This window comes from Eucyclogobius newberryi, unplaced genomic scaffold (genome assembly GCF_026437365.1).
Source record: "Eucyclogobius newberryi isolate DKJ021-1_F unplaced genomic scaffold, fEucNew1.0.hap1 SCAF_19, whole genome shotgun sequence".
Taxonomy (NCBI): Eukaryota; Metazoa; Chordata; class Actinopteri; order Gobiiformes; family Gobiidae; genus Eucyclogobius; species Eucyclogobius newberryi.
This window is the reverse complement of record NW_027315823.1, coordinates 19,883,352-19,895,398: the sequence shown is the minus strand read 5'-3', so window position 1 is coordinate 19,895,398 and position 12,047 is coordinate 19,883,352. Positions and strand designations below refer to the sequence as shown.

At 39.7% G+C, this 12,047-nt stretch overlaps 1 protein-coding gene across 1 annotated transcript in view; it reads left to right on the top strand.

The window, feature by feature from the left end:
• Positions 1-10,235, top strand: part of dag1 (dystroglycan 1) — a 38,269-nt gene extending 28,034 nt beyond the window's left edge. The window contains exons 3-4 of the mRNA XM_072452077.1: positions 5,977-6,426; positions 6,578-10,235. Coding sequence (XP_072308178.1) covers positions 5,977-6,426; positions 6,578-8,398 — 2,271 coding nt within the window. The 3' untranslated portion in view covers positions 8,399-10,235. The remainder of the gene's footprint in view (positions 1-5,976; positions 6,427-6,577) is intronic.
• The last annotated feature ends 1,812 nt before the right edge of the window (positions 10,236-12,047 follow it).

Below are 12,047 nucleotides of genomic sequence, written 5' to 3'. Positions count from 1 at the left end.
CGCATGCCTGGGATTACCTGTCTATTTAGAGACTCAAGGCTGTTGTGACAAAAGCATGTTCACTGATGTCATCCACTGCTTAACATCGACCGTTTCTCGAGCCTTTACAGCTCTGTACTGTTAGCTGGCAGGATTGAAGTGGAAAAGTGGTATTAAGGAAGAAAAAGGGAGGAGGCCAATTGAAGATAAAAACACACTGCAGAACATATGAGTCACCCTAACCCAGGCGCGGAGGTAGCATACAGCGGGTTTACAGGCACCAGTGTGTGGTAGTGGCTGTGTTGCTATGCAATTAAGTGTACAGCAGACGAGACTTGATTTATATCTCCTGAATTATATGCCCCTTCAAATTTACCCACAAACTGTTCTTTCCTGTAAAGTCAAGTTATTTAACTGTTCTTTTATCCTCCGTGGGATTGCACACATAGTAAATCATTGAATTTGTTTTATTTTAGTCCTTTACACACTTTTAAGACTTCATAAAAATATGATGTTAGCAGTGTCTTTCTGTTTCCAGGCAACCTAAGGTTTTGAATTGGCACCCTCCTGCATGCTTGGTTGTCACCCAATAGGAAGTGCCTGAGTGCAGACTGCTTTCATTGGTTTTCCCATCTTTATGAGCCAAGCCATATTTGGCTTCAGAAAGTTGTATCAGAAGATTATATTTAGCTGCAGCAGCTCACTGTAATTATGCAGTGGCCTGTTGATGAACACTTCTCACAAACGAAGTGTTTCCAGCCATGTGGACACCTAATATATATTGTTTGCTCTGTTTAAAAAAAATATTATGAAAATGGATCATTCAAAGAAACTAAAGCAATTTAAACAATAATCATTTTAAATATAGCTATAACAATTATGTTCCAATATCTTAAATCTGTGCACCTTTTTTGTAAATACAAAAGTGAACCCATTTCCCCTGTCAAACACCCTGGACATCATGTCTCTCATTATCCCAGAGACATGTTTCAGCATGGTTTGCACCTAGAGCTAGCTCAATAACGATACTTCATGTTTTATTCACATGGTGTCAAAGAGAAAAAAGTGTGTAATGGCTGACCTAGCGTCAAACGGAGGCTCAACCCTGTTCTTCATTGGACATCTAATGAGTCTTTAAGGATGCACTCTGTTACAATGATGAAGATGATTGGATTTGGAAGGGTCTTGAAGACGAGCTTTATGCTTTTTATTTTTTTCTAAAACAATTATTGTTTGATTAAAAAATGTATATAATTGTCAGCAAAAAATGCCTGTTCAAAGTTTTGGTTAAAGATAAGTTTGTATTTCCAGGCCAAACGTAGAAAACATTTTCCCTGAAGAAGGGCATTGCACTGTTAATAAATAATATTTTTGGAAGACGTGCGGGACCCCTTCTTTCACAGTTTAACCGGTTATTCCCATTCATCCTCTGCACCCGTCTCAGCATTGATGTGCAAAGTCATCTGTTATTTTTCTAACTTAAAGTGCTCAAGAAGACCAGTTTATTTTTGATTGGACTATTATTAGTATGAGCGTGCTATCTGTATCCAAGCATGTGGTTGGTTTTCTGCAGAGTTTTAGCAGTAACTCTGACTGCGGCCCTGACCAGAATTACTCACTATCCCTGCCTTTCACCCACACAGCTGGAGTCCCACGAGGAGCCGCTTCTGTTTGCTACATACTACTTAAGTGCAATAAAACGTATTGATCTGATCTTTATGCAATAGTGGAGAGAAAACAATATTTAGAAGGTATTATATGATATGTGCTAAAATCGCCTCTTTTAGCTGCATTTTTTCAAACAATATACTTGATATTAAAATTGTACATACTTTCAAAACAAGATTCACAATATTATCAATATTTGGATTAATCTGCCCACCTATGTTGTTGGACTTGCATTAGTGAGTCGTGGATATTATATGCGTCTTTGTCCATTACTGTTTTTAGCTGTTTCTGAGTCGTGCACTGAATATTTGAGTTCATCCCACAGACCTAAATGTATTCCATATGTGATTAATGGATCAGAAACGAAGAGCAAAATGTCTGTTGTGTTAAATAGTGCAGACCCATAGAGGAACTTTTACTCTTTCCATTCACAAGCGGCTCTTGAGTCAACAAACCTAGAACCTATACGTTTTTTTCTTCTTCTGAAAACTCCAAACCTTTCAGAGGAAGCATTACAGCTCTTTTGTGTTTCTTTGTATAAAATATTAATAATGACCTTTCTAAATCTACTAGCTTAATGTTTATGGTAATGTGAAGTATGGATTTTACATCAACAATTTGAAAATAGCTGATTTATTATTTTTTGTGACGATAAAAGTCATTTTGCAGAAAGATTTGAAGACCTCCTTTTTATAGACCAGATTCAGAAAAACAATGTTGTCTTCGCTCTAAACATGTTCCGCTGCTCAGGATGTGCCTCCAGGTTGCAAATATAAAAATAAGATGAAGACTTACTTGCTGGAGTTTATGCATCAATGTCACTGTCAATTTAAATCACACTATTTTGCAAAAAGTGACTGGTTGCTCTCTTGGACCTATTGACGTATGCACTTTAAGCTCAACTTTAACAAGTGTTGTGTTCGGTTTATTTGTTTATTTGCATTGCTGGCATCAATGATAGAGTATTATCATTTCTAGATTGCACTGTTAAGAGTGTAAAGAGGCCTGCTGTGGTCCTGGTGACGCAAATGATTTTTTAACGGTAGAAAATGGGCTGTAAGATTGATTTCCCCTCGTAAACATCCGCCTGCTTCTTGGCCACCCATAAGCCCCCCCACCCAGCTCCTGCACAACTATAACTCCAGCATCCATCCTGCCCATTGCTCCTTTTTTCCACTACCTCGACTATGCCAATTCCCCGTGCGCCCTCTCATGTTCTTCTACGAAAAAAACAAAAAACATTGCCTGTTCCCTTCCTGCCGTAGCCTGGTTCTATTTTTTCTCATTACGTTGCTTCCTTGCTCCCTCCCAACTGTCCTCTCCCATCGGCCCATATATCTTCACTTCCTCCACATCAAGCTTCTTATCCGTTCTCCCATATCCCAGGATGCCCCATCTCGTCCTCCTCATCCCGTCGTCTGCCAATATATGAGGCTTATCAGTGGAGCTGTCAGCCCGGTCGCTGTTAACAATAGCCACCTTTCTTCATGTCCCCCCGCGCTGCTACAATAATCGGCTTTCTTCCCACGACGGCAGACACACTCCATGCCTCATCATATTGCTGTGTGGAGATTCGGTCGGATCCCGTTCCTCTTGCTTGACCTCTCTTTCATCTCGCGCATATGCTTCGGCGTCTTTGTCTCCGTCGCCATCCGTTTCCCCCACGCATTCCGCTTCCCTCGCTGGTGTGTTTCTTTGCGAAAGCGCGTTTTCATCGCAAATCCCTGGAGATGAAACAAGTGGCAGTGTAAAGTGTCATGGTAGGAATAACAGCGGCTCTCAAATGGGTTCAGAAGTGCAAGGTCAGGAGTGTTCAATGCTCAGGGTGGGGATAAATGGATGGTTTCTGTCAAAGTTTCATTTATGTGAATAAACCACAGCCGATTGCGTATTCAGTGTTTTCTACAAGAGGATAAAGGAAACATTTTCATTTCAGAAGGTATGTCTTGACATGCTGTAGTGTAATTACTGTTTTGGCAAGATTTTCACTTCATTTGATCAAACATAAACCAGGGGGCGATGTTTCTCCTTTAGCTAGACCTTTTTACGAGAAGTACCAAGCGTTTTTTAAAGAGACCTCAGTATAAAAACGTAAGAATTGAACTAAGACTTGTTTCATTTTGGTCATCCCTGGGAAAATGCTGATTCAGACGCAGCTTTTATTTCTGCTACATTTGTCATGCATATCTTAAACCGTCATCTTCCAATTTTAAATACAATCTATAAAAATCCCTTGAAAGTATCGAATGCAATCACTTCTTTTTGCGTAACCTCGACATTTCAGATCCCCTTTTCCTCTATCAGGACTGTTACTCTAAACAGAAAAAATGAGGCGGCTGTGCTGGTATGCCGAGTAAAATAAGGATGAGGCCAGTGATGTGCGATAATGTCACATAATATTTCATGCCTGTCGCTCATAAAAACATGCTGGTTTGTGCCCATCACAGTAGCTTAGTACTTTGATTGCCATGATGCCTTAGCAGCTATGTGTGTGTGAGCGCTGCTGTTAAAAGATGATCAAACGAGTCCTTACTTTGATGAGATTATCATTCTTTGTGTTTTTAATTATCCGCCTTTGGTTGGAGGGGTAAACTATACAGCTATAAATACAACTATGCAATCATGCCTATCATTCTGTGCCAAGAACTAGGGTATTGACATAAATCTACCTGTTGTCTGCACTTGACATGTTGCAGTTTCACCTTTTTGCTGACCGAGAATTAAAAACAATTAACACACAACCTACCCCTGTCACCCACCTATGTTCAATTGCCAAAATAATAAGTGATCGTCCGTTAAGTCATCCTCCTTGTGTGTTCCAGATACCCTTTTGTAATTTACCGGGCAATTAAGTTATGATGAGATTACTGTCTGGCAACCAAGTTGTCCTTTTATTGTGCCTTCTCTGATTTAATTAGCTACAGTATGTCAAGTGTCAGACTATTCCATAAGCGAGAGCAATGACATATGGTAAAATGGTAAAAAACAAATGCACAAGGAGGCCACAGTTTAAGAATTTCATCATCATCATGTACTGACAAAGTGTGTAAAATCACCTATTGTCTCTACATTGGATGGCAAATTGAACAATATTGAATACAATTGAATAAAAGCCTAAATGCCAGAAGAGGCAGTGCTGCATGTTTTTGATTTATTATCACTGACTCATGATTTAAGTGTGAATTATGCGGTAATTTTCAAAAATGGATTTAATATTCTGAGATAGTATAAGTAGAAGTATGAGATATCTCCCTGACGGCACCAAAACCAGAAATAAGCTTTTATCTGTGAGTAAAAAAGGCCTGTCATATTCTGATAATGACATTTCAAAGCAGTGGCAGCAGAACTAAGGGCTCCATGGTGTGGAGGAGTTGGGTGACATGGGAAGAAAGCACAAAGGGAAACAAACGGTGCAGAATTAATACTGGTATTATGAAACAAACAGGGCCTAAAAACAGGCTTCTTAAATGTAAGTTTGCTTAAGGTCAGATGAAACTTTGTATTACCTGAAAAGCCTGATGTACAGTAAATAGATTGCATGGCTATTACATTTCTGTTTGTTTTGTTTTTATGGCCTAATTCCAGCTTCAGCGCCTTATTTATTTTTTAATTCGTTTTTTTTTTTAATTATTGCAGCTAGGAAGCTTTTTTCCCTGACCTTCTGCAAAACACAGATAGAATGATGCCTTTGCTTTTGGAGCCTTGAGAAAGTGATAAATAATAGTTGGAAATGCAGTCTTGCCAAAGCTATACATCTATAATGTTTGTTTCACTTTATTATATATGTAGGCCCGGCCTATACACGAGTTTGAATCTTAGCCAGTCCTAACGGATTAAAAAGAGGTTGAAATAATATTAAATAATTCCAGTGTTTATTTACTTTTTCCAAGTGTGTCTTTACATTTCTTTTGTCCATGTGTCTGTTGTAGTCTGCTTGAATGTGTGTGGTTTTTGTGTGCATTAGTGTCTGTGTTTGTCTCACCCACCTCTGCCTCATGTGCCGGTTAGAGCATTAATGATGTGTCTAGGGAGCATTGCCTCTCTGTATTATCAACAAGGATTTCTTAATTGCAAAATTAACTGGTAGGTTCTGAGGAGAGCAGTGTATTCTTTAATTTGGATTTATGAGTGGACAGTTATTGTCACTGCTATTTGATCTATTTCTTAGCCTTATCTCCAGTCACACACAATATCAAGCAATATACTTTACAGTAATTTACTTTTCAGTATACCGTAAATAGGGCCGGCACACTTAATATTTGTATTTTGTATATTATAATTTTGGTTAAAATAATAATACTAATACTGTATTTTTGCTCTGTGTTGTAGATCACCGAGATGGGTAAGGACTCACTTCCTGAGTGGTTGCACTGGGATGCCCACAACAGAATCCTGCAGGGTTTGCCACTGGAGGAGGACAAAGGAGTCCATTACATATCTGTGTCCATTGCAGACAACAAACAGTCCTCGTCTTCTTCAGAGGTGTTTTCCATTGTGGTACATCCAGAAGACCATATGGACATTGAATCAATTCAAGTAGCATCCACACAAGAGGAGGTTCAACCATTCTCTTGTAACAATGAGGATCCTGTTACCGTCCTGACCGTCATTCTTGATGCAGATTTGACCAAAATGAACTCAGCAGAGAGAGTAGCCCTGCTGAATAATATGAGGAAGTTCTCAGGAGTGGAACTGCAGCACATGAAGATTCTCCCAGTGGTCAACAATAGGCTGTTTGACATGACGGCATTCATGGCTGGTCCTGGTAATGCCAAGAAGGTGAGTGATATTGTTGTGACAAGCCTATTTAAAGCTACATTTCCCTTCAAAAGCCATCAGATTATATAGTGTAACCAAAATGACACACTTTTGATGTTTTACCCTTTTAATGTATTAATAATTTTGGTTTATATTTTGTTTTTTTTCTCAGGTTGTGGAGAATGGAGCCCTGCTGTCCTGGAAACTTGGCTGCTCATTGGACCAAAGCAACATCCCCAACATCGACGGCGTCCAAGGCCCAGCAAAAGAGGGTACAATGTCGGCTAAACTCGGATACCCTGTTGTTGGCTGGCACATCGCCAACAAGAAACCTCATATCCCCAAACGTGTGAGGAGGCAATTAAACAACACCCCCACACCCGTTCTTGCTGTTCTTCCCCCGACAACTGCAGTGGACCCCCCACCTGTGAGAATTGTGCCAACTCTCTCCTCACCTTCCATTGCTGCACCGACTGAAAGTTCTGTCCCTCCTGCAAGAGGCCCTGTTCCTCTCCCTGGCAAACCCACCATCAGATTCCGTGACACCATTGCCCACACTCCTACCCAGGGACTTCCTCCCCCAACAAAAGTTATGGAGACCACAAGTTCTATATTTATCCAGCCCACTATGACCAGGCCTCCTTTTGTGCAACCCACGGCTACACCGTCACCTACTCGCAGACCTACAAGAAAGCCCAAAAAGCCCAAATCATCCCCAGTACCAAAAGAACCCAAGATCACTACTGCTAAGCCACCAAGCACACAATCTCCAGGTGTCATCCCAGATCCTTTCAATGAGAAACCCGAGTTGCGTAACGCAATAGACCAGGTAAACGCACTGGTTGGAACCTATTTTGAGGTCAAGATTCCTTCAGATACTTTCTTTGATAATCAAGATGGTACAACAGACAAGCTGCGCCTGTCTCTAAGACAGAATCACAATGAGGTTGTTGGAGAAGGTTCCTGGATTCAGTTCAATACTACCAGTCAACTTCTCTATGGGATTCCTGATGTTAAACATGTTGGAAAACATGAATACTTTATGCAGGCGACAGACAAGGGTGGTCTCAATGCTATTGATGCTTTTGAAGTACGTGTAAATCGCTGGCCTTCTAACGACAAAACTCCAGTCATCTTTATTGCTCGATTTGATGGTGAGCCACATTCTATAACTAATGACATTCATAAGAAAATCCTACTGGTCAAGAAGCTAGCTTATGCACTGGGAGATCGCAACAGCAGTACTGTGAGTATCAGGAACATAAGCAAAGGATCTATTGTTCTTGAATGGACAAACACTAGCCTCTCACAGCACCCGTGTCCCAAGGAACAGCTCATAGCCATGAGCCGGACCCTGGCCAGTGCAGATGGGAGGCCCTCACAGCCCTTCCGTTACGCCATGGAGCCTGAATTCAGACCTTTAGATGTCACAGTGAAGGGCCGGGCCAGCTGCAGAACACATTCCTTTATTCCTCCAGGAGAGATCGATATACCAGAGCCACCAGCCGTCACACCCGCGTTGGGAACAGGTCGCCAAAGCACAGATGATGTCTATTTGCACACAGTCATCCCTGCAGTGGTGGTGGCGGCGATCTTGCTCATTGCAGGTATCATTGCCATGATATGCTATAGGAAGAAGCGAAAGGGCAAGCTTACTATTGAGGATCAAGCTACCTTCATCAAGAAAGGTGTGCCTATCATTTTTGCAGATGAACTGGATGATTCCAAACCTCCTCCATCCTCGAGTATGCCTCTGATTCTCCAAGAAGAAAAGCCCCCACTACCACCCCCTGAATACCCCAACATGGCCACCCCAGAGACGACTCCTCTAAACCAAGAACTGCTGGGGGAGTATACAGCTTTGCGGGACGAGGACCCCAACGCTCCGCCCTACCAGCCTCCTCCTCCCTTCTCTACACCAATGGAAGGGAAGGGCTCCCGTCCCAAGAACATGACCCCCTACAGATCCCCACCCCCATACGTGCCCCCCTAAGACTTTTATATCCCGCCCCGTGGTAGGGCGGAGTGAGCGGATGCCTGAAGAACTGCGACTGTTTCCTTTCTGGTGTTATCTGTCAGGACATTTTCTTGGAGGAACGACGAGCGGTGCTAAAGTACAAAACAACTCTAGGGGTCTCTAGTCAGGGATTGGGTGGGGATTTTCAGTCGAATGAGGGGATGTTTGCTTGAAACAGCTGGGATGGACTACTGTTTTTAGTGGTAGCCCGGCTTCTATTGTGGCCTAAGACAAACAACTGCTTGTCACATTGGATTTCTGATTCTAGACCAGTTTTGGTCAAAGGGAAGGTGTGCTCTCCCTTCCCAGCATTTGATTACTTTTCTTCTGATTTGGATACAGTGATTTTATTATTGTAGGGTTTCACATTTCTTTTCTTTTTTTTGTCTCGACTGAATCATTTCGCCTAACAACTGTTTTCTTGCTTGTGAACTGCCATCAGACTACTGCAGGCGTCATGTTTTTTGTTTAGTTGTTTTAATTATGGATGACTATGTTTGGCTACAAATAAAGATAAAGCTACACACTGATCTCGAGTAACTCTAGAAGACATAAGAATGGGAGCCCTGTGTGTGGGTGGATGAATGAGCTTGTGTTTTATCCGATTCAATATGGTTTGCCTTTTAACACGTGTTATCTCTTTCTGTCTTTATTCACAATGTCTAGTATTGATGAGAATAACAAGGTAGCCTAAGATGATTTTAGAAATGAATAAATCGTTTGTTTATTTCATTGATTTTGTTTTGTTTTCTTTCTTTTCTTCTCTTCCTCAGTGTATAATGGATGATCTTCAGGTAGTATTATCTTCGTTTTGAGGGGAGGAAAGCCTGAAGGAAAGGATTGCCTCACTAAAATAACCTGCAGGGGCTTAAACAATCATGGCTTCAGCTATTAGTCTTGATAGAGAAATACTCGAGGCAAAACACTAACATGTTTCACTTGGTTATTAATATATAAATATGGCTAAAATAAATTAACACTAACTTATTAGTTGTGTATTTCAGTGTGAAAATGCATTTTAAAACTATCTTAAACCATCTGAAAATTAATGTAACGATAAAACCAATTCAGTCAGGACAGTGGTAACTGGCCAACGTTACCAGATTCACACCGTAGAAAAATGGCACCAAAAATGTACATATTTGGAAACAAAAGCCCTACAGTTTATTTTGGAATATTATTTTATTTTTGTACTTTGTATTTTATCTACTGAGGTAATTCTTCTCTCCAGTTACCCAAGTAATATTTTGTGCCAATATGTCTCAGATGGATAATGAAGCAACAAAAACGACTGATCATTAAACTTACTTTTATTAAAACATCAACTTACATTATCACTGGAAATTATCAACAATAAATCTCCTAATTTTTTACAAAGTTTTTGATACAACCTCAAATAGTTTGAGTATTAAAATAAACCAACAAATGATTAGTCTTTTGTGATTTGAACACCCTTAGCGTAGAAGTTTGATTCAGTTATGTTCACCTTTTTGTTATGGGTCACATTTCATTTGTTTTATTTTATTGTGTGTGTTTGCATATGAAAATGTATTTTCCACTATACAACAATGAAACGACCCATATTTTATGTAACCACAAAGTTTATTTTAGCTCCATTATTTTTTTTGCTGATACGTTTTAACAAAAGTGACCCTTTGCAATAATATGTAACGCAGTCCATTCGATGACTGGAGGATACAGGCTCAAGCGAATGACTTGTATTGTTCAAATGTTGGTTTTCTTTGCAGGATGCCAAGGCTTTTTTTGCTTCTAAAGTGTGCATTGACATAATAAAACCATCTGGTACGAATAAGGGCTCCACTTCTTTTTCTTTTGTTTTATCTTCATTATATAAATACAACTTATAAATTAAGGTTTCGACGATTTCTGTTTTGTTGTCTACCAGACTAGAACTTCAGAACAGAATATACAGAAAGGACCTGTCTGGATCCCAGGCAATACTTGTATTTTCAGTCAGACAAATGTTAAAACATGGATATTTTAAGATGCGAAACACTAAAGTAAGCATTCATTTAAGAGTATTCTGTGTGTGATGAATGTATTTACCGCAGTGACTCAGCAGCTTATCGGGTTGTTCCATAGAGGCTTTTTGTTTACTCTTGTATATTGTTTTTGCTAATCTCTGGACGTTTGGCGAGTTTTTAAGTTATGTGAGGTTTTTGCTGTTCGATCTAAAACTCTCTTTGGTTAAAAGCTGCACATAGGACTCTACCTCCAGCTATTTGTTTTTCTCTGATGGAAGCTGAGGGAAAAGGGCCCTGCTTTTGGGATACAGTACTGGTGGAGTATTCTAGCCACATAAGCAATATATTATCTATTATGCATTATGCCTTTTGACTTCATAAGACAACATATAACTTAATATTATATACATGTATAGATCTTCAAAATGCCAACAACTCTAACATGCCATGATTTATTTTGTCCTCAGAAATGATCAGAATGTGTGAGGTGAAGTTGTATTGGCTTAAGATAAACATGGAGTTTACTAGATAAAAACATAATGTGTAGCTTCGGAGCGGGTTTGAAGAGAGAAAGCTGCAGAAATTTACATGTGCGCGAATAAACCAAAATGCAACTTCAAGAATGTTTTCGATGAGGGATTCTTTAAACCTTTCTGCTGTAATCTGCCACCTACTTGTGTCTTTGGAGATGGTATTGCTTTGTCTGGAATCTTCCACCGTATGGCATTAAACTGATCTATCGCTATGGAAACAAGCAGTTGGTGGCAAGTTACAGGTCAGAACTGTGGAGAGGTGACCCTGCTCACAGTCCGCATGTTTTTTCAAGGAATTTCTTTAGAAAATAAAAAAAAACAACTTTAATTTAATTAATTCATGATAAATAAGCTTAATGCAATATTGAGGAACATTTCAGGCAAATTAAGAAAAACGCTCATAAATGTTTTAATTGGCAGTTGTTTGGTCTTCATTTTCTTGCTGTCACCTTTGCCACTGGTTTACTGTGCAAAACATTGCTCAAAGGTTATGTTGTATAATTCCCCCAGCGTCATCTCTCATTACACAGTCAGCAAACAGATCATTTCCACTAATTATTTAGATATTGATTAAACGTAAACAGCAGCAGTAATTCATTATGGAGTTTAATTTAGAAATAAGGAGGAACCATAACATGTGTCCCCGGGGTATAGGTACTTTAATAAATGATATAATGGCAGAGATGGATTGGAGATACTTGCATAGGGGACATTTGTAGTGGGAAAGTCATGTTGTGTAGAGAAAGGGATCAATATGTTCAGGGTGTGTTATCAAAAACATGTTTTCAAATGTTGTCACAGGTTAAAGGAACTGCCGACTTCTTATATATAGACATTACAGTGCCTTTTTGTAAACCGTGTTGAATCTGAAGATGGCTTCTTAAGATGGGTCACTCCTCTTTTCCATCTGCACTTGTACAAAATGTGAATGTAGCACTACTTGATCCACCAAGAAGAGAATTGAAATCCAAGAGAACACTTTCTTTAACAGTGCTGATGGATACTGACTTCTTCTGACTTTGTACATTTGTTATTATTTACACTCCCTGAAGATAGAAGTGGTTTAATATACAGCACTGTTGATTAATGTGTTGGACTTAACTACAA